This window comes from Gallinula chloropus (genome assembly GCF_964237585.1).
Source record: "Gallinula chloropus genome assembly, chromosome: 1".
In the NCBI taxonomy this organism is placed as follows: domain Eukaryota; kingdom Metazoa; phylum Chordata; class Aves; order Gruiformes; family Rallidae; genus Gallinula; species Gallinula chloropus.
The window spans coordinates 4,693,426-4,716,346 of NC_140085.1; the positions used below are offsets into that span (position 1 = coordinate 4,693,426).

At 43.6% G+C, this 22,921-nt stretch overlaps 1 protein-coding gene across 1 annotated transcript in view; it reads right to left on the reverse strand.

Moving 5' to 3' along the window:
- Positions 1 to 5,681: 5,681 nt before the first annotated feature.
- Positions 5,682 to 22,921, reverse strand: part of SFMBT2 (Scm like with four mbt domains 2) — a gene marked incomplete at its 3' end in the record, with an annotated part of 115,845 nt that continues 98,605 nt past the window's right edge. Inside the window, exons 16-21 of the mRNA XM_084268316.1 lie at positions 22,540 to 22,649; positions 13,024 to 13,199; positions 11,314 to 11,486; positions 8,081 to 8,329; positions 7,792 to 7,920; positions 5,682 to 5,822 (exon numbers count right to left, since the gene is read on the reverse strand). Coding sequence (XP_084124442.1) covers positions 5,682 to 5,822; positions 7,792 to 7,920; positions 8,081 to 8,329; positions 11,314 to 11,486; positions 13,024 to 13,199; positions 22,540 to 22,649 — 978 coding nt within the window. The remainder of the gene's footprint in view (positions 5,823 to 7,791; positions 7,921 to 8,080; positions 8,330 to 11,313; positions 11,487 to 13,023; positions 13,200 to 22,539; positions 22,650 to 22,921) is intronic.

Sequence of the window (22,921 nt, forward strand, 5' to 3'; positions counted from 1 at the left end):
GAAATTACAGAGGCTGGAGCTTTAAATCAGGAACATGAGACCTTTTTCAAGGTAGGAATTAACATGAAAGACTAAAACAAGAGAAAGGCCATGAGGATTTAAAGCTATGTTGGTTTTGTGCCGTTCACGTGTTCTCTTCTGCAAAAGAACCCCAGTGCATAGCACCAAAGCATTGCAAAACCACTTCAGCAGGATGGCTGGCATTTAAAGGACTACTGGGCTGTAAAACTCTCATCTTTGATGACTGGCTCATATTCCAAGTGCAGCCATTGAGATCATTTGCACTTCTTGATGAGGTATTGTACCGAAGAATAAAGGAGCTTATTAAATGCTTCTGCTAGTTTATTGGGTGTTCATGAGCACCTAAGGACATGAGCCCTCTCTTGTTAGGTCTGGCAGATTTCAGCTGGATTCCTGTTGGCTAGGAGAAGGAGGGATTTAGATTTTATGTTAATTAACTGCACACTTTTTGACTTCTAAGTGAAAAAATTTGCTGAAGACCTGGTCCCACAACCCACACATCTGTGAGGGCCCTTCCACTAACCTTGGTTACTTCTTTATCAAATCCTGAGTAACAGATTCCCTTGTTTATGGATCAGCTGTTGTGATGAAGAATATTACTGAGGGTAAAATATACATGCATCCACATTTTGAAAGGTTTTTTACATAAACACACTGTATAAAACTTTGCCAAAGCTTACATGACTGTGGGGGGTGTGTGTGTGTGCGTGTGTATTTCTTGAGTGTATCCAAGTTAAAAAATTTACAGCCACAAGAAAATAAATAAAATCCTAATGCTTAAGACGCTGCTGATTACAGAAAATATTTCCTGGAATAGGGAATCAGCTTTGTAATCCCGAGCAATGGAAAAATACAGCATGACATATCTTAGCACCAAAATGGAACCCTTGAGACTCTTATTTTTCCACATGTAATAAAGCTGGTTTTAATAGTGTTCAGTTGCAGCATGTTCTTCTCTTTTGGCACTTGAATTTGGCAATGGGAGGAACAGTCTGAGTTCATCATTCTCCAGAAACACTGCACCAGAAAAGCAAAAAGTGTATGAAGTGCCCTGATGGTACTGAACTTCTAAGACATTGAGATGGCACTGCAGCTCTGTCAAATGCAATTTTGTGCCCTGAAAAGACCAAGGCAAGGTTTTCAGGTGACCAAATGTTGCTTACACCAGTCCAATATTGTCTGGTTTGCCTTCAAAGAGCTGTGATGGTGTTTTATCCACACCACACACCTGGGGACTGCAAAAGCTTGAAGGCTAAAGACCAGTTAATGGGGACTTTTCAGTTTAAGGCAAGTTAGCTGATTACCCAAAGTGAATGAGTTTTCCAAGCTATAACTTACTGAGAAACTCTGTGCATCCTAGTAGACATTCAAACACCTCTGACAGAGTGGGTCAGCCCATCGCAGGTAGGACATGCATCTGTTAGATGCTTCTCTAAGGACAGGGTGTGTAACAATTAACACTGACTGCAGTGGTGATTAAGGGCACACAGCATTCCTAGGAGGTTTTCTTTACCCTGCAGGACCAAATTATCAAGGGCTATTGCCTATTATTAACACGGTGGAACTGGAGACCCTTAAATCACTCTTAGAGCTGAGAGGCCGTCATGCCTCTGAGAGGTAGCAAAAGCCATGATTTGGTCATCCTGGCATTGAGAAATAAAAAAACAGGAGTGTGGATGGGAGCTGTGTTTTCAAGCTGAAAAGGGAAGAAGAGCTCTGAAACCAAAGAGAGCATGTTTCTTCGTGGTCGGAGAGGAGCATCCAGGACAGCAAGAGGAAGGCAGGACAACCAGCCAGGGAATGGTGGACATCCCCTTAAAGTAAAGCTTTAATCCAATTTTCAAGACTGGTATGGTGAGCCTGTAGACTGGGAATTGGCCAATTCTGTCACAGTGAGTGCTGAGGGGATTAGGAAGGGAGCAGGGACCTGCCCAGGGATCTGTTCAACCTAACTGAGTGCAACCTCAAAAGAAGTCAGCACACATGAAGGTGGACAGATACCACACACTCTTCAGTCCCCTAGTTTTACGCCAGAAATGCCCATCCTTGGTCCTACACCTAAAGAGAGACCATCAACAGGTGTCTGCACATGCTTCTTATGGGAGCAAAATGGTCTGCATGAATGTGCTCAAATTCAGCACCCAACAGTCCACAAGCAACAACAAGGTTGCTCCTCAGCCCTTGATACTGGTCTTGGATGCCAAATTCAGAACAGGGAGGGGGAAAAGATGTGGCTTCACCAATGTCACTGATGTATCTATAAAGTTGCACCAGCTCTGAATTTTAGTCAGAACCAGGGCTGGAACTGAAAAAAAAACCCCAACAAAACAACCTCCCAGTGGCTTATACCTCACATTGCAAAGTAAAGTGTTATTTTACCCTAGTGAGATCAGTTTCCCAACATGTCCTTTGAAGTACTTTACTCCAAAGCCTTGCTAATGTTCCAAAACTGAAATGAGTCCAGGCAAGAGTGAGTAGTTCCTTCTGTCTCTGCTTAAGTTGTAAGTGACAATCCGAGCATACTGTCCAGTTAAAACAGTCCATTTTCCTCTTGCTTAAGAAACTGTCTGAGAAGTTCAGCTCCAGCTTTTCTGGAAGGCAACCACTGCAACAGACAAGAGTAGCCCAGTCCCCTATTTCTTCCCAACCTGCAGACTAAAACAAGTAAGTAATACACCATTTACCACCCAATGTAATTTTAAAGATTTCAGTTTATCATCTTCTCCAAAAGGACAGAGGGTGAGGTGACACTGAAGAACAATAAATTGAAACACAAATGGTGAGGAGAAAGAAACCTGAGGAAATAAAAGAGCTGGCACAAGCTAAACATAAAACTTAAGTTTTGTTTTGTTTTTGTTTAATAGGTGAGTTTTAAATACGATTTAACTTCCCTGAACAATCAGTAAAGACTCCCATGTGCTGGGCTCAATGCTTCACCCATCCCCTACGTGGCCAGCACCAGAGCTGGTTGCTCTCAAAGTCTGAGGCTGTCTGCTCCCCGACCATGCCTCCATGAGTAGTTAGCTGCCATAGGAATATCTACAGTTACAAGGTGGATGAAGAAAGCAATGACATTTTTGCAATGTGTCCCAGGAAGTGTTAAATGTCTCTGACAAATCCCAGTGGCCAGAAACTCCAAGAAAATCAGAGCAGCAAAGCATGCTCAGAAGAAGGTGTATGTAGTGAGTCAAGGATCAGTGCTCGAATGCTGTTTAGCAGATATCCATTCTGCTTCTGCTCCTTTGAAATGTCCTCTAAGGTAATTTCTCCTGACAGCAGTCTATTGGGAGACACCTCTGCTGATGATGCTATACCAGCCACTGGAGGGACTGGGCTGATGTGAGGAGGAGGCAGAAGAAGCACCCTTCCTCTTCTTCTCAGCTGTGCTCTCACGGTGAGGAGCACAATCCTTTTGTCTTCAGAGATGAGACATGGAAAAACATTTTTAGGGCACCCTTTGAGAGATCCAAAGTAGTTATCAAACCAGTTGCATGGACAGTCATGGACACTGCTACTGCCAGTACAAAATGCAGTCTAAAAGCCAGTTTTTGAATGTCTGCAACACTACAGAACCTTATTCCTGGATTTCTGAGAAACAAAAGAAAACCATCTGATGCAGAGGCGATTACTTTTCCTTTCAGTTGATCAAACTTGAACAAAAAGATCTTCAATACAGGACAAGATCTTCAGTACAACAGCCTGAGAACAGTTCCAGTCCTGCTGATCTCCCATGAAAGTAAATTTTTTATGAATTCTCAGGAGTTGGCAGGATCTGGACCAGCCTGCAACAGCTGCACCCATCACATTCCTCAGTGGCAAATCAGGAAACTCAGTGAAAGAGAGACTAGAAAGTCACTGGTCAAATGGAGTCAACACTTCTTGCCCAACACATGCCCCAGGGCAGAAACAGGTGTAGCCCAGCATATTTCTGAGCCTTTCCTTCTTTTGTCCAAAGAATTTAAGGAGGAAATTGATGAAGAAAACACCAGCTATGTTGGTCAGTAGGTCTTTCTGAGCACACGGTGGTCAGCAGGAATATCTGATTTGAGTTTGCTGTAAACACATGGTAAATGCTTGAGGTGGGGGTTATCTGGCCATAAGCACTGCCTTCAGATTTAGGGCTAGGAATGGCATTTCTTTTCAAAGAGGTCTTCACTGAGTGGGCTTTGGCATCACAGCATCGTTAGCAGAGCTGTGTACAGTTTCCATGGTGGATTCCCTGAGGCCAGGGAACAGCAGTCTGTTTATGGTTTGAGAACAAAGATCTGCCAAAGTCATCGGTTTCCTATGAAAACAGGCTAAATCTCAGCATGAACCATCCCATTCATCCTTCATTGCACCTTAGAGTCAGAGCAAAATTCGGGCTTGGCCCCTGTTTGGTTCTTGGTTTTTGAAGAATTTTACTCCAATGTGATGTTGCCAATCTCTGCTGAGTTACAGCAAATTCAGGCTCAACATGTGGGACTAATGGGGTCATATATGTAAGCAGAAAAGTAAATACTTCTGCTCTAAATACAGCTGAGGCAAACCCAAAATCTCCAACCCATTTCTTCACCCTCCCTGGTGCTTACTCTGCTTGGCATGAAGCAAGCCCCTAGTTTCACTGGTGGCACTGGGACAATCTGGGGGGCTTTATACAGACTGAACTGGGCTGGATCCTCAGCTGATGTAAAGCATCATGGTGTACACAGCCTGAAAACATTGATGCTTTTTTTATTCCCAACTAGCAACCAGATTCACAAAGGTGCAAACGAAACCAGTACTTGCTCAACACTCTCATCATTAAATCTCATTAAAATAGCCTTTTGGTTTTTTCACCTTGTGGGTCTCAAAGTCAGGCCTTCAAAGTGATTCAGTTTTAAGAGGATGGGCTTGACTATAAAAGCTTTCAGGTGTCCTCCTGCACAAGAATGCAGAGCTGTACAGACCCCATCACAGAGACTTTCAGCTTATTGTGCACAGCCAGTTGTGGCTCAGGACGCCTTATTGAGCACTAGGTCTTGTTGCACTCATCTGTTGGCTGCAGCTTTGTCTGATACAGTATAGAGACCATGGGTTGAGTCCTTTTTTATAAATCACTCAGGAATAACAGCCAGAGTATGACTGGTGCAGCACTTTTTCCTTTTTGTAAGACTGGAGAGGTGGGAGAAGAAAAGCCCACTGATCACTGAGATCAAATTTACAGTAAACCCCAGGGAATGCTACAAATGATCACTTACATTTCAATATGAAAGAAGTGTGTCAGAGATGGCTAAAAGAATTGTTTGTGTCCAGAAAATTGACCTAGACAAACCATCATCATCCAGAAACGTCCGACCCTTCTTCTTGGGAATGTATCTGCCATCAGTAACTTCAACAAATGTCAAAACCACCTGATCCATGCTGGCCTTGCACCACGGCATAATGGGTTGGTGAGGTTCATGAGGAGAGATGCCAGCAAATCCTTCACTGTGCTTTACAAGTACAGAAAAATCAGTTCAATTTGTCACAATTTTTTTTTGTTGTGGGTTTGGGTTGGGTTTTTTTCCTTCCCCTACAGATTACTTCCCAGTGCTTCTGTTCTTTGAAAAGGGAGGGAGGGGGAAAAAAGCTCCTTGAACAAGTTGAAATGTTAAAAAAGAGAGGGAAGCAGGACAACAGAAAGAAATGGAGAAGTGCAGTCAGTTGGCATATTGTGCATAGAAAGCAACTTTTACTCGCTCAATCTGGTGACACAGTTTGATGGCTGGACCAAGCTTCAGCTCCATGCATTCCTGCACCGTGGGCAGTGTCAGCAACAGAAGAGCTTGGCCGTCAATGTCCTGGGGAAGAGAAACACAAGGAAAAAGTTATTGTTTGTGTACTCCATGGGGCAGAAAACAAAACCAGGTGTAGAGAAGCGAGAAAGAAAATATGCCCAAAAAATTAAAGGTGGTTTTGTCTTCTGCCCTTTCCTCCCACTTTGATGCTGCCCATCTCTTCACTCTGAGATACCTGACGCATCTATAGAATTTGTCCAGTCTGTCTTCTAGGCTCTCACCCTGTGCCCAGTTTGGGAAAACCCTCCCAGCTGCTGAAATGCTGGGTAACCTCCTACAGAAACTGTGCAGGGTCTGTGGAGATCTGGTTAGTCCCATTTTAAGGCTGAGGAACTAAGGCAAGGGGAAGGTTGCAGAGAACACACCAGGAAATACAGGAGGGAGTAGAAAGGAAAAACTGAAGCTGGTCCCACTGCCAAGTCAGACCCATTGGACATGTGATTTGCTCAGCAAAAGTTTTTATCTGTTTTACTCTATGCCATGTACCCTGGTCCACCCAGGACCTGCCTTGTTCCAGTTCAGCTGCTGAACAACTGAGACAAAGGGGTCTGGATCACATGGCAACCTTTCAGTCTCTAATGCCCCAGAAGTACAGAATGCTGTGGGCTGGACGGGACCTCTGGGGGTCACATCCTTACCTGAGGCATATTTATGCACCCCAGATGAAAGCCATTTTACAAGGTATTTCTGTTGACTTTATGGTCCTCTCCTCAATTAAAAGCTTGAGCCCTCTTTACTCTTTAATAGACCAAGAAGCAGATGAGTAGGGTACAAAACTGCTTTTACCCCTTAGGGAAGATCACAGTGTAAGTGCAGGAAAAGCACTGTAACTCACAGGCAACACAAACTCCCCAGGATAGCCCTGATTAGGCAGCATTAAAGACAAGGAGTATTTGGACACCTTAAGCACTGTATTTATCAGGACTGTCCACACCTCAGATTCTTCCTCCACTGAAACTTGATGGCATGGCCCACTGCACCAAAGCTTCCTTGCAAATCACAAGGTAAAACTCCCATCATCTGTGTTTGATTAAAACTCCCATAAAACTCTTTGGCAAAGAAGAGACAGGGTTGGCTTTCAAGCCCTGTCATTATTCCAGGCTGATTAACAAACAGTCGGAGCCCACTGTAGTGCAGTGAATACAGCCTCTTGCTGCAGAGTGTTGCTCTACACTTAAACTTCATCTTCTCCCAGCCAAAGCAGCTGTACTCAGGTGCAGTTATTCAAGGTGAAGAACCAGAGATAGTTCAATATCCAGTGGCCATACCACTGACTGCCATCAGCTATGGCCCAATTAACCACGCTTTCTTCTTTCTAACTTCTTAGTGCTGCCCTTTACTTTCAGCAGTGGCTGTTATTCATTAGCCAAGGAATGGCTGTTTCTATATAAATTTTACACATCCACATTGACTTGAGATGAAGAGCATTGGCTTCTGCTCCTGAAAACTTAACTGCTTAATGGTGAGATGCTTGGCATCTCCCAAAATTAGGTCATCCGGAGACCTGGCTGCTAGATCTTCAGAGAGATGGAGATAGGAAGTAGATGTATATGTACTCGAAATATCTAGGTGTTACTGGCAAAATTCAGACAGCCAGTTTTGGGTTCAAGGACCAGTTTTTGGCTTCCCAGACCAGTATTTTAAAACCAGGTGGAACTCATGTGGCCAGAAGCTTGCTTGGTTTCTCGCTATCTGTTGGTATACTGAGGTGCCTGTGTGACCCCAGGATAGTGCTATGGGCCTTGGCATGAACATGGAAGGTCTAAACCTGCTGTTTTTCACAAATTTCCAAGAGTTTCCATGCCTTGTCAAAACTGGTGCTGTAGCTTGGCCTGAGGGGATCTAAAGTCTGACCATAATCTCTTTGTCAAAGCCCAGGGCCCAGCTTGCAAGGTAGTATGTGCTGTTCTTTTTCTTATGATGTGACACAAAGAGAGAGAAACAGAGAGAAGAGTTACATGAAGACCTCTACCTGCTCCTGAAATATTTTGGCAAGGGGTGCACAGTCAGTCAGTTTAATGAACCTCACAACGTCAGTCACAGTCCACTCCAATGGATTACTATCAAGGATGAGCTTCTCTTCCTCTTCCTGCTTAATTTCCTATTAAAAAAACAAAAGCTCTCATAAAAAAATGCCCCCAACCTTATGTGGAGAACCAGGACAGGGATGCCCGTCTCAGTTGAGGAGGGCTTGGCGCTGAAGGTGAATTTACAGGGAATACTGCCACAAATGGGGAGGGAAAGCTGATGGGCATTCTCACCTCCTTGACTTGCATGCACTTCTCTGACTCGCTGTAAGAGTGAGTCTGAGGTCTCCGGCTCCGTCGGGCTCTCTCCATGGGAGGAGGTCTGTCCGACTCGGTGCTGCTCCTCAAGGTGACCGCTCTCCGGGGCCTGGCAGAGGGAACCTCAGCAGAGGAGGTATCTGTCTGGTCATCCCGGAGCTCTGAGCTGGTTTCCTCACTTCCCGTCTCATCCTCCATCGCATCCGGCTCATCATCTTCGCTCTCCTGCACAAGGACCAGCAGAGAAACAACGTTCAGGCTCAGAGATTAATACAGCAGCAAATCGAAAGGCACTGGGTCAAACTGCACGCCCATGCCCATGCTGGTTCTGGGTAACATTTATTTTAACTGAATTATCTCATTTTCATTACTGTGCTAAAAGTAGGTTAACCCTCAATTTAGATTTGTTACAAAATATAGAAGAAAAAAACCTCTATGATGGACAAATCCTTTTTCTGTTTCTAACAAAAGGTCAATGGCAATAACTCATCTGGCATGAAACGTTGGGCTGGTATCTCAAACCTTGTGGCACTGCAGATGTGCATGGAAAGGGGAAATGGAGAATCTGAAATGAGGCAATGAAACTCAGGTTGTCTGAGATGAAACAAAATCACAGTTGGGTTTGAATTTAAACCTTTGTTTGCTTCAAATAATCTTGGTACTTGTAGTTTTGCGTGGCTGGGTTCTGATGGAGGAAGATGGGGCTGCAGGGGGTTGCCAGAAGCTCTCTGCAGGCCCCACAGAGCAAACACCAGCCAGCTCAGGGCCAGAGTTGTTGCTGACCAAGGCTGAGCCCATCAGCTATGGTCACAATGCCTCTGGGAATCACATTTAAGAGAAAAAAACCCACAAGCAGCCACTTTTTGCCACCAGAGGAGGGAGTGAGAAGGTGTAAGGAGCTGTGCAGGCACCAAGGCCCGTTAGGCAGGGGGGAGGAGGCACCCCAGGTGCTGGAGAGAAAGATGCCCCTGCAGCCCCTGGAGAAACCCATGGTGGAGCAGGTTTCCCCCCGCAGCCCATGGAAAAGGCTGAGACCCCACCTGCAGCCCGTGAAAGGCCCCACGCTGAGCAGGTGGAGACATACAGGAGATGCTGTGACCCGTGTTGAAGCAAGGCTCTGCCAGCACTTGCAGCCCATGGAGAGAGACAAAAACAGAGATAAACAAGGGAGAGAGAGCCATGCTGGAGCAGGTTTGCTGGGGGGGGGTGTTGTGACCCCATGGGGGACCAGGCTGGAGCAGTCTGGGCCTGAGAGACTGAGAGACATTCTGTGATTGATGACTGCACCCATAGCAGTGACCCATTGCTGGGGCAGCTGGGGAAGAGCTGAAGCCCCGTGGGAAAGGACTCACGTTGGAGGACTGTCTCCTGTGGGTGGGACCCCATGGTGCAGCAGGGGAAGGGTGTGAGGAATGATCCCCCTGGCTAAGGGGGAGAACATCTCGTGAGGAACTGACCAAAGCCCCCATTTTTCCATTCCCTGCCCCTCCCTGTGCCACAATGGGGGGAAGAAGGGAGCGAAATCATGATTAGAGTGAAGGCTGCTAAGAAGAGCGAGGTGGCGGGAGGTGCTTTAAGATCTGGCCACACTTCTCATCACCCGACTCTGGTGTCGCTGGGGGTGCAGGGCAGTGTCATCAATTAGTTTTCTTTCCTTTATTCTGTGTTGAGTCTGTTCTGCCCATGACACTGATTGCGAAGTGATCTCTCCCTGTCCTTATCTCGAGTGCTAAGCCTCTCAATATGTATTTTTTTCCCTTGTGCAGCTGAAAAGGGGAGTGATAGAGCGGCTTTGGTGGGTGTCTGACCACCACAGTCCCGAAAGGAAGGCAATTTTGGTGCCCTTTTAAAAACATCTAGATGTAAAAGTGCATACTTGTATTTGATTTCTTAGCCAGCATTTCTGTAAAACCTGGGACAGACAATTTCACCCAGATTTCCCTGTTTTCAGCCCAACACCTAACTGCTGAAGGTGAAGCACAAATTTCCATGTAAAGGCTATTATTCCAAATTCTTGCTATTTCTGTCACACAGAGCTTTCAAGCACACACTAACTGATGGAAATTGTGTATGTTGAACTTTATACATATGTAAGTGGCTTCACAGAATCAAGGAATGATCAGGGTTGGAAAGGACCTCTGGAGATCATCCAGTCCAATCTTCAACAGCTTAGCTCTGATCAAAGTGTGAATGTACATCTGAGCCACATGCTCAAGTGAAAAAGCAATTTGAGATGAACTTAGTTACATTGTCTGAAAGGTTGAAAAACTTGGGTAATAGTTGATTTAGGTGTAATGTAAGTTTATTTCAGTTTAAATTCATTTGAAGAAGGTATGATCTAAGGAAATGAAGCAGAACTGCACCTAAATGAGGACCGAGTCATGAAAATCTAAGCAATCAAGTGAAATCTGCCTAAAATATGTCCCTCCTGCTGAAGTACAGGGAACTTAAGCAAATCGGGTTTATTTCACATTGCATAAAGCAACAATCACTGGCACTCAGCTGAGGAAAGGAAAGCACACAGAATTTTGTCATTACTATCACAGGAAAACAACCTGCGAACAGTCCACATGGAACTAACTCTGCTCCAGAATGCGTCTGGAGACGAGTAGTTGCTGAAGCTGGGATCCTGGCATATTACACAGCATACTGGAAAGACTGAGGCCTCAAATAGCATATGTTTGGGGCAGAAACCATTTGCTTGCTTTCTAAAGCTTCTAGAACACCTGCTGTTTGATGTTGTGAGCAAAAGATATTATGAATGGCTAATGAAAAAAAATAGAAGCCCTTGAAACCATAATGTCCTGAGATTTATTTTTATTTAAAGTATTTAGAGATCTGTGACATGGATCACAGACCTCCTTCACCCTGCACAAAGCATCTACTAGGCTCATACTCCAGCCTAAAGGCTTATAAGGAATCAAAAGAAAGTAAAAACACAATGTTAGACAGCATGTTAACTAGTGAACACTATGAAGGTGGAAGCAAACCTTCTATTGTAACTCTAGAATTGACAAGGGTAGAAGCCCCCAAAAGGGTCCCAATAAAACCAGTCTGACCTTAGAAGAACAGAGTAGCAAGGAGGGATTCAAAACTGAAAATGGAAGCATTGAGGTTTGCTGAGAAGTCCCTCAAAAGGAAGAGGCAGTTGAGAGGGGGCAAAAAAGCACCAGGGGGCTTTTGCTGATTCATGCCAGTGCAACACATACCTCTGCAGAGCCCGCTGCATTCAAATCAACAGCTGATGATCTCCTTTTCTTCTGCACAAAGATGGATTTCCGCCTTTTTCTGCGTCTGGCTGGCTTGACATGCCCACTTTTCATGTTGTTATTTTCCCCAATTGGTGGCTTAATGATTTTTTTCCTCTTCCCATAATAATAAGCTGGAGAAATTAAGCAAAATGCCCACTGAAAACTTCAACCATCAAGAGAAGGAAACCGGTTTGCTTCTGGCTACTGACTGAGTACTGCACTCTAGGTATACTTTTACAAGAAACTTTAAAATATATTGATTTGGAAAAAAACATACAGTATAAATATAAGATGTTACATTACACTCACAGAGTTTTGCAGCTCTTATGTATGCACATTTATTGGTGAGGAGTGAGGAGTTCAGAATTTAACCCTACAATAGGTTCTTAGGCAAAGCTTCCACTAATCCGAGCATCAATTTGGAAGGAGAGAAGCTAGCACGTTTCAGGTTTGATCCAATGCCCTGCTGCATGAGTTAACAGCCTTAGATACACTTCCAGTGGCTAATGGTTTCAGCAGAGAGAGGAGAAGGACAGCTATCCTGAATTATGTATGTTCACTCAATGCACAAAGGAATAGACTACTTCGTGGCCCAAGTTGAAATTAAGGACGTATGAGTTCTCTGGCTTTACATTAGGAGGTTGTGTTAGATGCTTTTTCACATGTTCTACAACTTCCTCTGGGGCTGACAGATATTCTGCCCTTCACTAGATAGGGTATTCCAGGACAACTAAAATGGCACTTAGCACCCATGTCAAAGCTTGTAACTGAATCGAGCCTTTTATCAGATCAGTGGAGTTTTGAGGAGCAATTCATCCATCCAGATACAACCATCAACTTGGAGATGAGACTATCTCAGCTGGAGCTCCCCTAGCTGTACTCTTCCAGCTCTCCATTTGCTACCAGTGGGAGTTAAGAGTCTAGTGCAGGTGTGAACATCTACAGAAACATATATTCAATGATCTGCGTATCTCCCTGAGCCCATTTCTTCTTCTAGTCTGGCATCAAACAGAAGCTAATTTGTTCAAACCAATCCTATCGGTTTCATGCAACCTTTGTGGAAGAAGGACAGAACTCATTTCCACTTTCCTGACCTCTTTAAGAGCCAATAATACCAGAAACATTGACAACCAGAAGTACTGAACACATGCCTAAATTCAGCCCTCCTGAATAGGTGGGAACGTCTAAATATTAAACACCTTGATGCTGCCAAACTCCTTCCAGCACTTTGGCACTGTGATACTGGCCTGTGCTGGTGTGCATAACAGAAACTCTTCATGGTGTAGGACAGGATTCACTTCACCTAACAAAGGTGTCTCAGATGTAGCAGTTTAAATCTCAGCTGGCCACTGCAGGTTCTTTTTATGTTCTCCTTATATTAACTTTACATATGAAGGAAAGTCAAGTCATCCAGAGTAATGACTTTCAAACAGATATATTAGGATGGAGTGAGATGGACAGTTTTCTGGAGATGTCTATTTTTCTGTACAGAATATTAAGGGAGCCTACAGTTGCCTGGTCAGGGTTAAGTATCTTCTTTTAGATGAGATGACTCCAACTCTGTATTAATGCATTACACCACTCCCATTCTTCATCACTAGCTCATGCACAGTCTCCCACCGCTCCGACTCCCAGCTAGCAACAAGAAGCAAATTGGCCAATACTCACTGTACTTGGTTTTCGTATGAATGGAGCAATTCTCTGGGCAGACTTCAGCCACCAGCACAGGACTGAACAAGTTGGGGCAGCACTCCAACTTTGCACAGACTCTTCTACAGAAATCTGCTACCTGATCTGACGTTCGCACAATCTTAACAGTCGCCCTGTATGTCTTCCCTCTGTATCTAGAAAAGAATACAAGAACCCATGGCATCAATCAAGCAATGTCTTTTGATGCTACAGACCAGACTCTCCTTTCATCATAACTTTTGGAAGAGTCTTTCTCTTGTGATGGCAGGCAGCATAAGTCTACTTGTTTAAGTGGCTCTGTTTCAGATGGGTTTGAGGAAGGGAAGGCAGAATGAAATGATCCTGGAATCAGAGGTGTGGACATGATTTGGGGAGAAATGCGTGTGCAGACTGGATATATCTGTAGATATACAAGAGACAGAAAAAAATCACAGCAGGCTTGGTGAGGACACTACACAGGACAGAAAACCCATATTATGAACAGATGAAAAGTTTTGGGGAGAGGGATGTAGTCTTTCTTTATATATTGACCTGTGATGAGCAGCTTACAAGCCTTTTAGAGCTTTCTGGTTACCACCATGTGTTTGGTCTGCACTGGAGACTGTTTCCATAAAACCCCAACACACCTCTGCTCTTCTCCATTGTCATCTTTCTCAAGACAGCTCTTATATCATGTTCTGGCTCACAAGAAGCCCACAGCTTCATTTTGCCAACTGTGGGATAAACATACTATGTAGAAGTATCTGAGTGGACCTATACTGTCTGCCGTATGGGGATCAGATGACTTGACCACTATGAGATGTGGGCAATACAAAACCCAAGGAACTAATCAACAGTTTCTTGAGTTGTTTAATGGGGCTGCAGGAACAGGCTCTAAAAACTGTTTCCTCCAGGGAATGCTTAGAGCGGAAATCTGCAGTGAAAGGTTTGTCTTAAACTTGTTATCCATGTGCTACTAAAACATTTATTTCAGTGTTTTATATGAAGTGTTTCTGAGCGATAAATGGCTAAGAAAGATACAGTTACATCCCTGCTGCAATGCATTGGAGATGTGAACTCTGAAAAACCAATTATCCCCATAATTTATTAAACAGCAGCACCAAGCTATTGTAAACAGTGAGATAAGGTTTTTAAGACATTTCTTACACATCCTGAGGAATGCAACACAAGAGAAAATCATGCAAGAGTGCCTGATGCTAAGTCATTACAAATGTGCTTAGAGTAGACAAAAGTAACACACAGAAAAGAAAAAGAGGGAGAGACAGTTAAAGAAATGTTACTGGATGGGGCACAAAAACATAGATATGGTCATCATGAAAAAAATGAGACAAAGCATTTGCAAGTACCTTAAGACCCACATATCCACTGCAGGGAATCAACCTCTGATAAGTCAGATATGGAAAAGAAAGAGAATGTGCAACAAAGAAGAAGTGGCTAGAGAGTTAAAATATGCAGCATGTGTCCAGACTCTCTGCCCTCTCTTGAAGGTGTTAGACAAAACAACTGAGAAACCACCTTTTGCTGTTCTTCCTTCCAAAAGCTCTTTATGGAAGCACTGGGATATGGGATAAGGGTTTGAAACTGTGGTACACAAAGTATTAGAGAGAGATACCCAAATGAAACTTGGATCTGAGACCATCCCAGTCCAACCATCCTCAGGCTGCAGAAGACTTCGTCCAAACGATCATTTCAATACAAAACTCTTCCATAACCTGAATAAGGATTTCTGCAAGTTACCAGGCTCAGATACACCACTTGGTGTCTGACCAAGGATCCCAGGTCATGGAGACAAAACTGGATTCATTCATCTGTATGAGTGAATGAATGAATAACTTAATTAGCCAACTCTAACATACCGACAGACCTGGACAGATGATGTGAAATGGAAAAAATATTCTTTCCAGATACTGAACACTGTTATCCCAGCATCCCTATGAAACAGCTGCACAGGCAGGCTGGCTAAATGGAGTTTGGCAATACCTAGTATCAAAAGAACAAATTCCACAGGCATTTAAATATATCTACTTATAAACAGTTTATATTTCTTCTCAATGTGTTTGAAAATACTCTTGCTCCCATTACATCTCCAGGAGCCATTAAGTTTAATGACTGGCCTAGATCATTAGGCCAGTAAATCTGACTCCTGTGACAAGCTGCAGAATTTCATTCTGTTACCTTCACCTGAACCCAAACAACTCTGGTTGGAGTAAAGCATCACTTCCAGAAAAGCAACAGCCTACCTGGGCAACCTGGGTTAGTAGAGGGTGTCCCAGCCCATAGCAGGGGTTTGGAGCTAGATGGGCTTTGAGGTCCCTTCCAACCCAAACCATTTAATGAGTCTGTGCTTCTACCCTCAAGGGTCTGTATACTGGAAGAATCCTGGCAGCAGAAGCTGCCTATACTTCATGGGCAAGAGCTACCTATAGCAGGAACTACATGTATTTCATGAGCTTATGCCTCATTTTATGTCTGGATTTAACTTACGTTTATTTGTCCTTGTTCTGACTTTCACTGCTAGGATGAAAAGACTGCATCTAGTTTTGTTTCCCAGCAAAAGCACTGTAATCAAATTGCCTCTTGATCTTCTTTCTTATAAGCTAAGAAAGCTGCCTGATGGGTATTATTCAAGGATGGCTGACTACTTCTAACGGTGTGCTTCCTATTGTGTTTGGCTGCCCAGAAAGGACCCATTGTACTAAAGTGCCTGGTGAAAGAAAAAGATGAAACTGGGAAAATGAACAACTGACTGATTTCAGAGTCTGGTTTGAATGCAATACACATACCAATTAACAGAGTGGATGGCAAAACGCAGATCAACGTGACTGCAGTCTCAATAACCCAAGGTGTGAGTACTGGCTGTTGTAGTACTTCTTACATGATTTTGGCTTTAGTAGCACCCCTTTCAACTATAAACCACGTTCTATTAATATTTTCCATATACCTCACACGGTCAAGATTCTTAACACAAACACCACCGAATAGAATTGGAGCTGCTCAAGGACTGCCATGTGAAAAGAGGTCCTTTGGATGTGATCAGAAAACCCTTCCCCATTAGGATTGTTCAAAAAATTACCAATTACTGATGCTTCTATTGGTATTTTCATGCTAGTGCATCAATCTTTTAAGCATTAAGTAACCTGCACACACAGCATGGTAGCACTGGAGACTTGGAAAACAGCCATGTCGAGCGTAATATTTTCAGTTTCTTGGAAATCACTGTTCTTTAAAAAAACCCAAATCTTTCAGCTAAAGCCAAAGAAATCGTAGAATCATAGAATCATGGAATTGTAAGGGTTGGAAGGGACCTCGAGAGATCATCAGGTCCAACCCCTCTGCCAAAGCAGCTCCCTAGGACATATCACTCAGATAGGCGTCCAGACGGGTCTTGAATATCTCCAGAGATGGAGACTCCATACCCCCTGGGCAGCCTGTCCCAGGGCTCCGTCACCCTCACTGGGAAAAAGTTCTTCCCCATATTGGTGTGGAACTTCCTGTGCTCGAACTTGCAGCCATTGCCTCTTGTCCTATCTCCACAGACCACTGAAAAGGGGCTGGCTGATTCCCCCTGCATCCCCTGCTTAAGATAATTATAGACTTTAATTAGGTCCCCCCTTAGTCTTCTCTTCTCAAGGCTGAACAGTCCCAACTTACTCAGCCTTTCCTCATAGGGGAGATGCTCCAGTGCCTTAATCATCTTCCTAGCCCATCTCCCTTTGCTCTCCCCCCTTCTCTGCCCTCAGATCCCAAAAACTGGAGAAATCTTTATGACTGTCTTGGGTTTGTATGGCAAGGTTTTGGTAGTGGGGAAGGATGCAGTGGTGGCTTCTTTGAGAAGCTGCTAGAAGCTTCTCCAGTGTCTGACAGAGCGAATGCCAGCTGACTCCAAGACAGACCAACCCACGGTCAAAGCAATGGTGACAGTGGCTCTGGGATAACAGACTTAAGGAGAAAATAAAAAAAAAAAAGAGCAGCAGCTTTTGCAGCCAGAGAGAGGAAAAGATTGAGAAACTTTGCAGACATAAAGGTCAGTGCAGAAGGGCAGGGAGAAGTTCTCCAAGCACTGAAGATGACCATGGTGAGGCAGGCTGTCTCCCTGCAGCCCATGGAAGATGATGGGGAGGAGACATTCCACCTGCAGTCCTGCACCTGAAGAGAACTGGTGAATGACCTCACCTTGTGTTTACCTTGACTCATGAGCCTTTTGATGTATTTCCTGTCCCCGTTCGGTTGAGGAAAGGGAATGATAGAGTGGCTTGGGTGGGCACCTGGCCTCCAGGCAGGGTCAACCCACCACAACAACTGAAACTATTTCCATGAAAAATATACTCAGGATCTTTGCTGATCCGTGAACAACACTATTAAGCTAATAGCAATTCGCTGGGAATATCATTCTTCCGTTGAAGCTTCCTTCCTTTGGTGTTAAAATAGATCAGAGGATCACAAGAACAAAATGTCTTCTAGGAGCTCCAGCTAGGGACCATTGTGTGATGATGTGAAAAGCCTCATGCTGAAGACACTTCAAACAGCAAGAGCATTGAAACTACCCTCATTTTCAAAGGCCTCATCTGCAGTTCTGACAATCATTCAGGCTATTTTGAACAATTCAGTGACTAAAAGACTACATTTCTTTTCAGGGGACCAAAACCTTCTATCTGTTCCTTTTGCAAGGGATTTGCAATTTTTCTTACTAGCTTAAAGTCTGCCAAACATGAGAAATCTACAGGCAACACTAGCTACCCACAGCACACAACCAAAGCCTCTCTGCATTGCATCTACTGGAAACAACTTACTGGTATAGCAACAGAAATTGTCTAACATCCACTTCATTATGTTTGAGTCAGACCCTGCTCGTAGGGATCATCGCAACTGCCAAGGATGGCAAACACTGAAGTTTTCATCAAAATCCTGACACCCTAGAAGCTACTCAGTCTATCTTGGGTAACAAGGATTTTGCAAATAACCTAGTATAGGTAAACCCAATAAAAATGTTGTAGTTATCTTCCTCTAAAGCTACTTAATTACCCAGTGATACTTTGTACTTCTGAAGACAGGATTCAGAAAGGGGCCTGGAACTGCCCTGGTCTTAAGGATGTCTTGCAAGTCACTAATGTGATAATGACTTCTATCTTGAATATCTGGACAGAAAGCCACACTAATTCACCACTGCAGTGGCTCAAGAAGTACTGCAGCAGAGCTGATGCAGAAGATAAATCAAATTATATGAACTGTGTTTTTGTACTGACCCTTGAGGAGCAATGTTAATAACCAGATGCTACTTGTACTTCGTATCATTGATCGCAACCTTTTGGGTTTAGTTGTCCAGCCAACTTTCCACTCATCATGCATATGTCCAATTGAGATACCCACAGCCTGGCAATAAGGATGCTGTGGGAGATTGTGTTGTAAGCCTTGATACAATCAACATAGCTTTGCTGCTTTTCCCTTAACTACTAAAACAGTTACCTTACCACATTAGGCACAACTCACCTTTCAGAAATCTGTGCTGGTTCTTCCCAATCACCTGTTGGTTCTGTATGTTGTTAGAAATGGCTTCAAGTAGGATTTGCCTAATAACCTTCCCAGGAATGTTAGGCTGAGAAACTGTAGTGACTTTTATTCCCCTTCTTGCCCTTCTTGAGACATGGTATGATGTCTGCCTCTTTCCAGGTATCAGGGAACATTTCTGATCATCATCAACTTTCAAACATGACAGAGTTGCCTTGCAATGACATGGGCCAGTTCCCTCAAACAGCACTGGTCACACCCCATGTGGTTCCATGAACTTGTGCACATCCAGTCTGCTTATACTATCTATAGCTCTTTTCCATCTACTATGGGTAACACTTCACTCATACAGTAGTGGCGTCCTAGGAGGCCTGAGAACAACCCTTGCTACCAAAGCCTGAGGCAAATAAGACTTCAAACATCTCAGCATCACCTATCATACGTGAAAGGCATTCTTCCACAGCATCCACAGTGAAAAGACTTGCTTTAAAATGGAGCTTCACAAATAAACAATGGTGTCTGTGATGGAATCACACAGAATCACATGGTTGGAATAGACCTTTAAGATCATCAAGTCCATTCCTACCTGCCCTCTACTAAACCATATCCTTAAGTACCTCATCTACCCGTCTGTTAAATGCATCCACGGATGGTGACTCAACATCCTCCCTGGGCAGCCTGTTCTACATCCCGACAACTCTTTCAGTGAAGAACTTTTTCCAAACATCAAATCTGACCCTGCCCTGGTGCAGCTTGAGGCCATTTCCCCTTGTCCTTTCACCTGTCACCTGGCTGAAGAGACCATCACCCACCTCTTTACAACCTCCTTTCAGGTAATTGTAAGTGGTGATAAGGTCTCATCTTTCTTATCTTTGTTAACTAGCCTTCATACAAGACCCCAGGACATAACCCTCTGCACACATTGGTACTGTATATGTCCAAAGTCCTGCAAAAAATGTCTAAGTCCAAGCAGGCCCACTTACAGCCCTTAGGAATGGAAGCCCTTAAAAAGCATGAAGTCCCTCAAGCATTTTATGTAAAATTGGGAAGCCAAACCTAGATGTAGGCGCTAACCTTAAAGGACTGAAACTATAAGGGTTGAATGCTCACAGCTTCAGTTGGCCCTCATGGGATTTCAGAGGATTGGGTCTGACATTTCAAACTCATCATCACCAATAAATCAGGTTTGACTGTTTTCACAGAGAGCCAGCAGCACTGATGGGAAGCGACTGCCATCACGCATTGCAGTCACATCTCTTCGGACAATCTAAATTGTTTATCTTCTTTGCAAGGCTAGTGTAATTGATCCTGTGCTGGTCACTCATGACAGTTTCTGTAAACTAAATGCAGGTTGCCCTAGGACTGAGAGAATGCATTCCTGGCAGTGCACGATTGGGCAATTGGACCAGTGGGAAAAAGAGCCTTCTTTGCACCATTCTCCTCCCTCCCCTTTGCTCTACCCTACTGCAGCCGTCACTGCAAACAAACAACAACATTGTCAAGATCCAAGGAGTTGTCAGTTTACATCAGAAGGAAGGCGGTGACACGACATGTCACATTACAGCACAGATGCTCCAGCTGGCTGTAGAGCTGTCATCATTAGCAGCAAGACACCACTGGGAGCTGGTGTAGATGGAAGTCGGTGTAGACAGACGTTTGCTCGTTACAGGTCTCTGTTTAAGATTCTGGAGCACAACTGACTGTCATACCTGATGTAACATGTCATGTGCCATTTGTGCATCCCAGGGTATCTGATTTCATGAGTATGTTTTCTTTTGTGCTTCTGTACAACCAAATGTAATTAAAACCCTGGTACACTTCTCAATGAAGCGGCTCAAGCAAACTCAGGAAGGAAAAAAGAAGTCCTAGGGTAGCCCAGTCTTAGAGCACATCAACCTTTTGTCACCCACTCTCTGAAGTACTCAAACTGCCCACTGACAAGCCGGAATGACTAGCCAGCACCACTCTGTGAACAGAGTTCCAGCCTCAGAAAACACATAGCTACAGCAACAAGGTGCTGTCCATCCCCATAAGCTCTGTCTCTTCAGGAGCCAGAGGATAATGCCACACTGAATGAGAATACATTTCTGAGCTTAGAAGTCACTCCAAAACATGCTGTGCCAGCTCTGAGCCACCTATTCTGTGGCTTGATAAAGTTGAAAGGTGCTGCCTGACTCACTGAAGAGCTGAGATTGCTGCCTCCTGGGGTCGGCATCATACAGCCTGTGACTGGCTGACCAACATAAAACACAAAACTACCCTGCTGGAAAGCAGAGCTATACTTTTATCTAGCAGGCTATATGGATGTAGGGTGTATGCCAACAGGCTGGCTGCCCTGCTAAATAGATTGGAGGAGGAAACTGGAATGAATGGGTAGAAGCATCATGGGGGAAGGTAACAGAGATGGAAGTGCTCAGGCGTTACGGTAAACTCCATGGAATCTCAGTGGATTGGGCTGTAGACATAGCTGATTATCAAGGACAAGAGATCCCTAACTTGATGGTCAGGCTGTCTCCCATCACAAATCAGGACTACAGCAGCCCTGAGAACTCAATATTGCTGCTTTTGCATAAGACAGATCGCCACACTCAAATGAGAAATCCCAACAAAGTCCTATTTTGGGTACCACTACTAGGAACACTGCCTGAAAGCTCTAGTCTTTGCAGGACATGACATAAAAATGGAACATTACAACTTGATTTCACAAGTGCTAAGTATGTGTAGGAGTGTATTATCATATATTTGCTAGTACAAGGTATGAGAGCCTGGAATCAAAGAGAACCAGGTCATGGACGATGACTTGTCTTTAATGAAAATCTGCACGTGCAACGATGACTTTTAGACTTCCATCCACAAAATTTCAATTGACAAACACAAAATCATGACTTTCCACATGGGTGAAAGAAGCAAATTAAAAACAGGATTTTCTAGTAGCATTTCATTTCTAATTGAAATCCTCCTTTAGAAAAGCAGTTTCCGAGTACGCAGAATAAAAGGTTCTCAATTCTCTTCCTCAACCAGAGCACACATGAGCTTTCTGCAATATCTGCACGGCCAAAGATCAAATACAACAGCAATCAATAGTGCCACATTTGACAGCCAATCATTTCAAATAACCAAGAGAAATTTGCTTTTGTTTGAAAAGGAGTAACGGAGTTCAGTACAAAGGGTAAGATTCACTGCATTTAACTTCAGCAGTCAGTTAAAAAGTCAAGGTGACAAAGTTAGTCAATGGATAGAGCTGTCTTCAAAGAACTATTTGTTGACATCCATCTTGAAGTGGAAAGAATTGCTCTTCGGAGGGACTCTGGAGAGAGCTTAGGTAAGACTCCCTCTTTCAGTGAGACAATGGATGTTGAAATACATCTCAAGTGCAGTGCCCATATTAAATATAGAAGACATAAATGGCTAAATTTTAAAGCTGTAAGAAGAAATTAGGTATTTTCTAGGTATGCAGCTTTCTTAAATGTTGTTTAAATGATAAACGATACATATATTATAGAAAGGCCTTAAATCTTGATCTTAATCCCAGATCCCCCACTTAAAAACGTGTCTCTGCAATTTTGTTTGCATTTTTTTTGGTGCCATTTATTCTCACCAGGTTTTTCTGCATTAGAGTGACAGGCTCTATATTAGAATCAGTAATACGCCTACATTTAGAAAGCCAGGAACTGAGTTAATTCAATAATAGCCAAGCTTATAGGAACAGCTTATCATAAAACTGAAGACTTCGCTGAATAAACATAGCATTTTTCATCAAAATCTGGATGGATTCTTGAAGAAAGACAATAGAAATTAACCATTCAGGTGAGTATTTCATTTCTTAAATTGCTATCAAATGAGTCAAATAATTCAATGAAGCAAAATGATAATTAGGAAAGTAAAACTCTCACAAAAGAAAAAAATCTTTTGTTCTCTCCCCACCCCCACCCTCTAGTCAGTTATGATTTTGAAGCCTCACAAATAAAAGAGCACACACTGAAGACTTACTTTGCTTTAAGTGTTTCCTCTTGAAAATTCCACTGAGGGTCTTCTACTAGCTGCAGTTCTCGTAAAACACTCCCTGGTTTATAAGCTGCATTGATCACCATGCTGAGAACCTATCAAGAGACAAAACCAACAATACTCATGGGTTTAAAAGTAGTTCTTGACCACACTGAATATGATCCCAGGTGCTGCATAGGCAGAGGCAGCTTACAGGTGTCAATTTAGGTCCAAAGTTGCACAGGGTAAATGCTAGATGCAATGAGAAAAGGTCCCAGAATGGATCCATATGCCAAGCATATGGAGATGACACATCAGTCTTATGTGGTGACTGTGCTAAATGCTGCTAGCTAACCCCCAAATCTCCTGCTAATTAGCAATTTTTCTT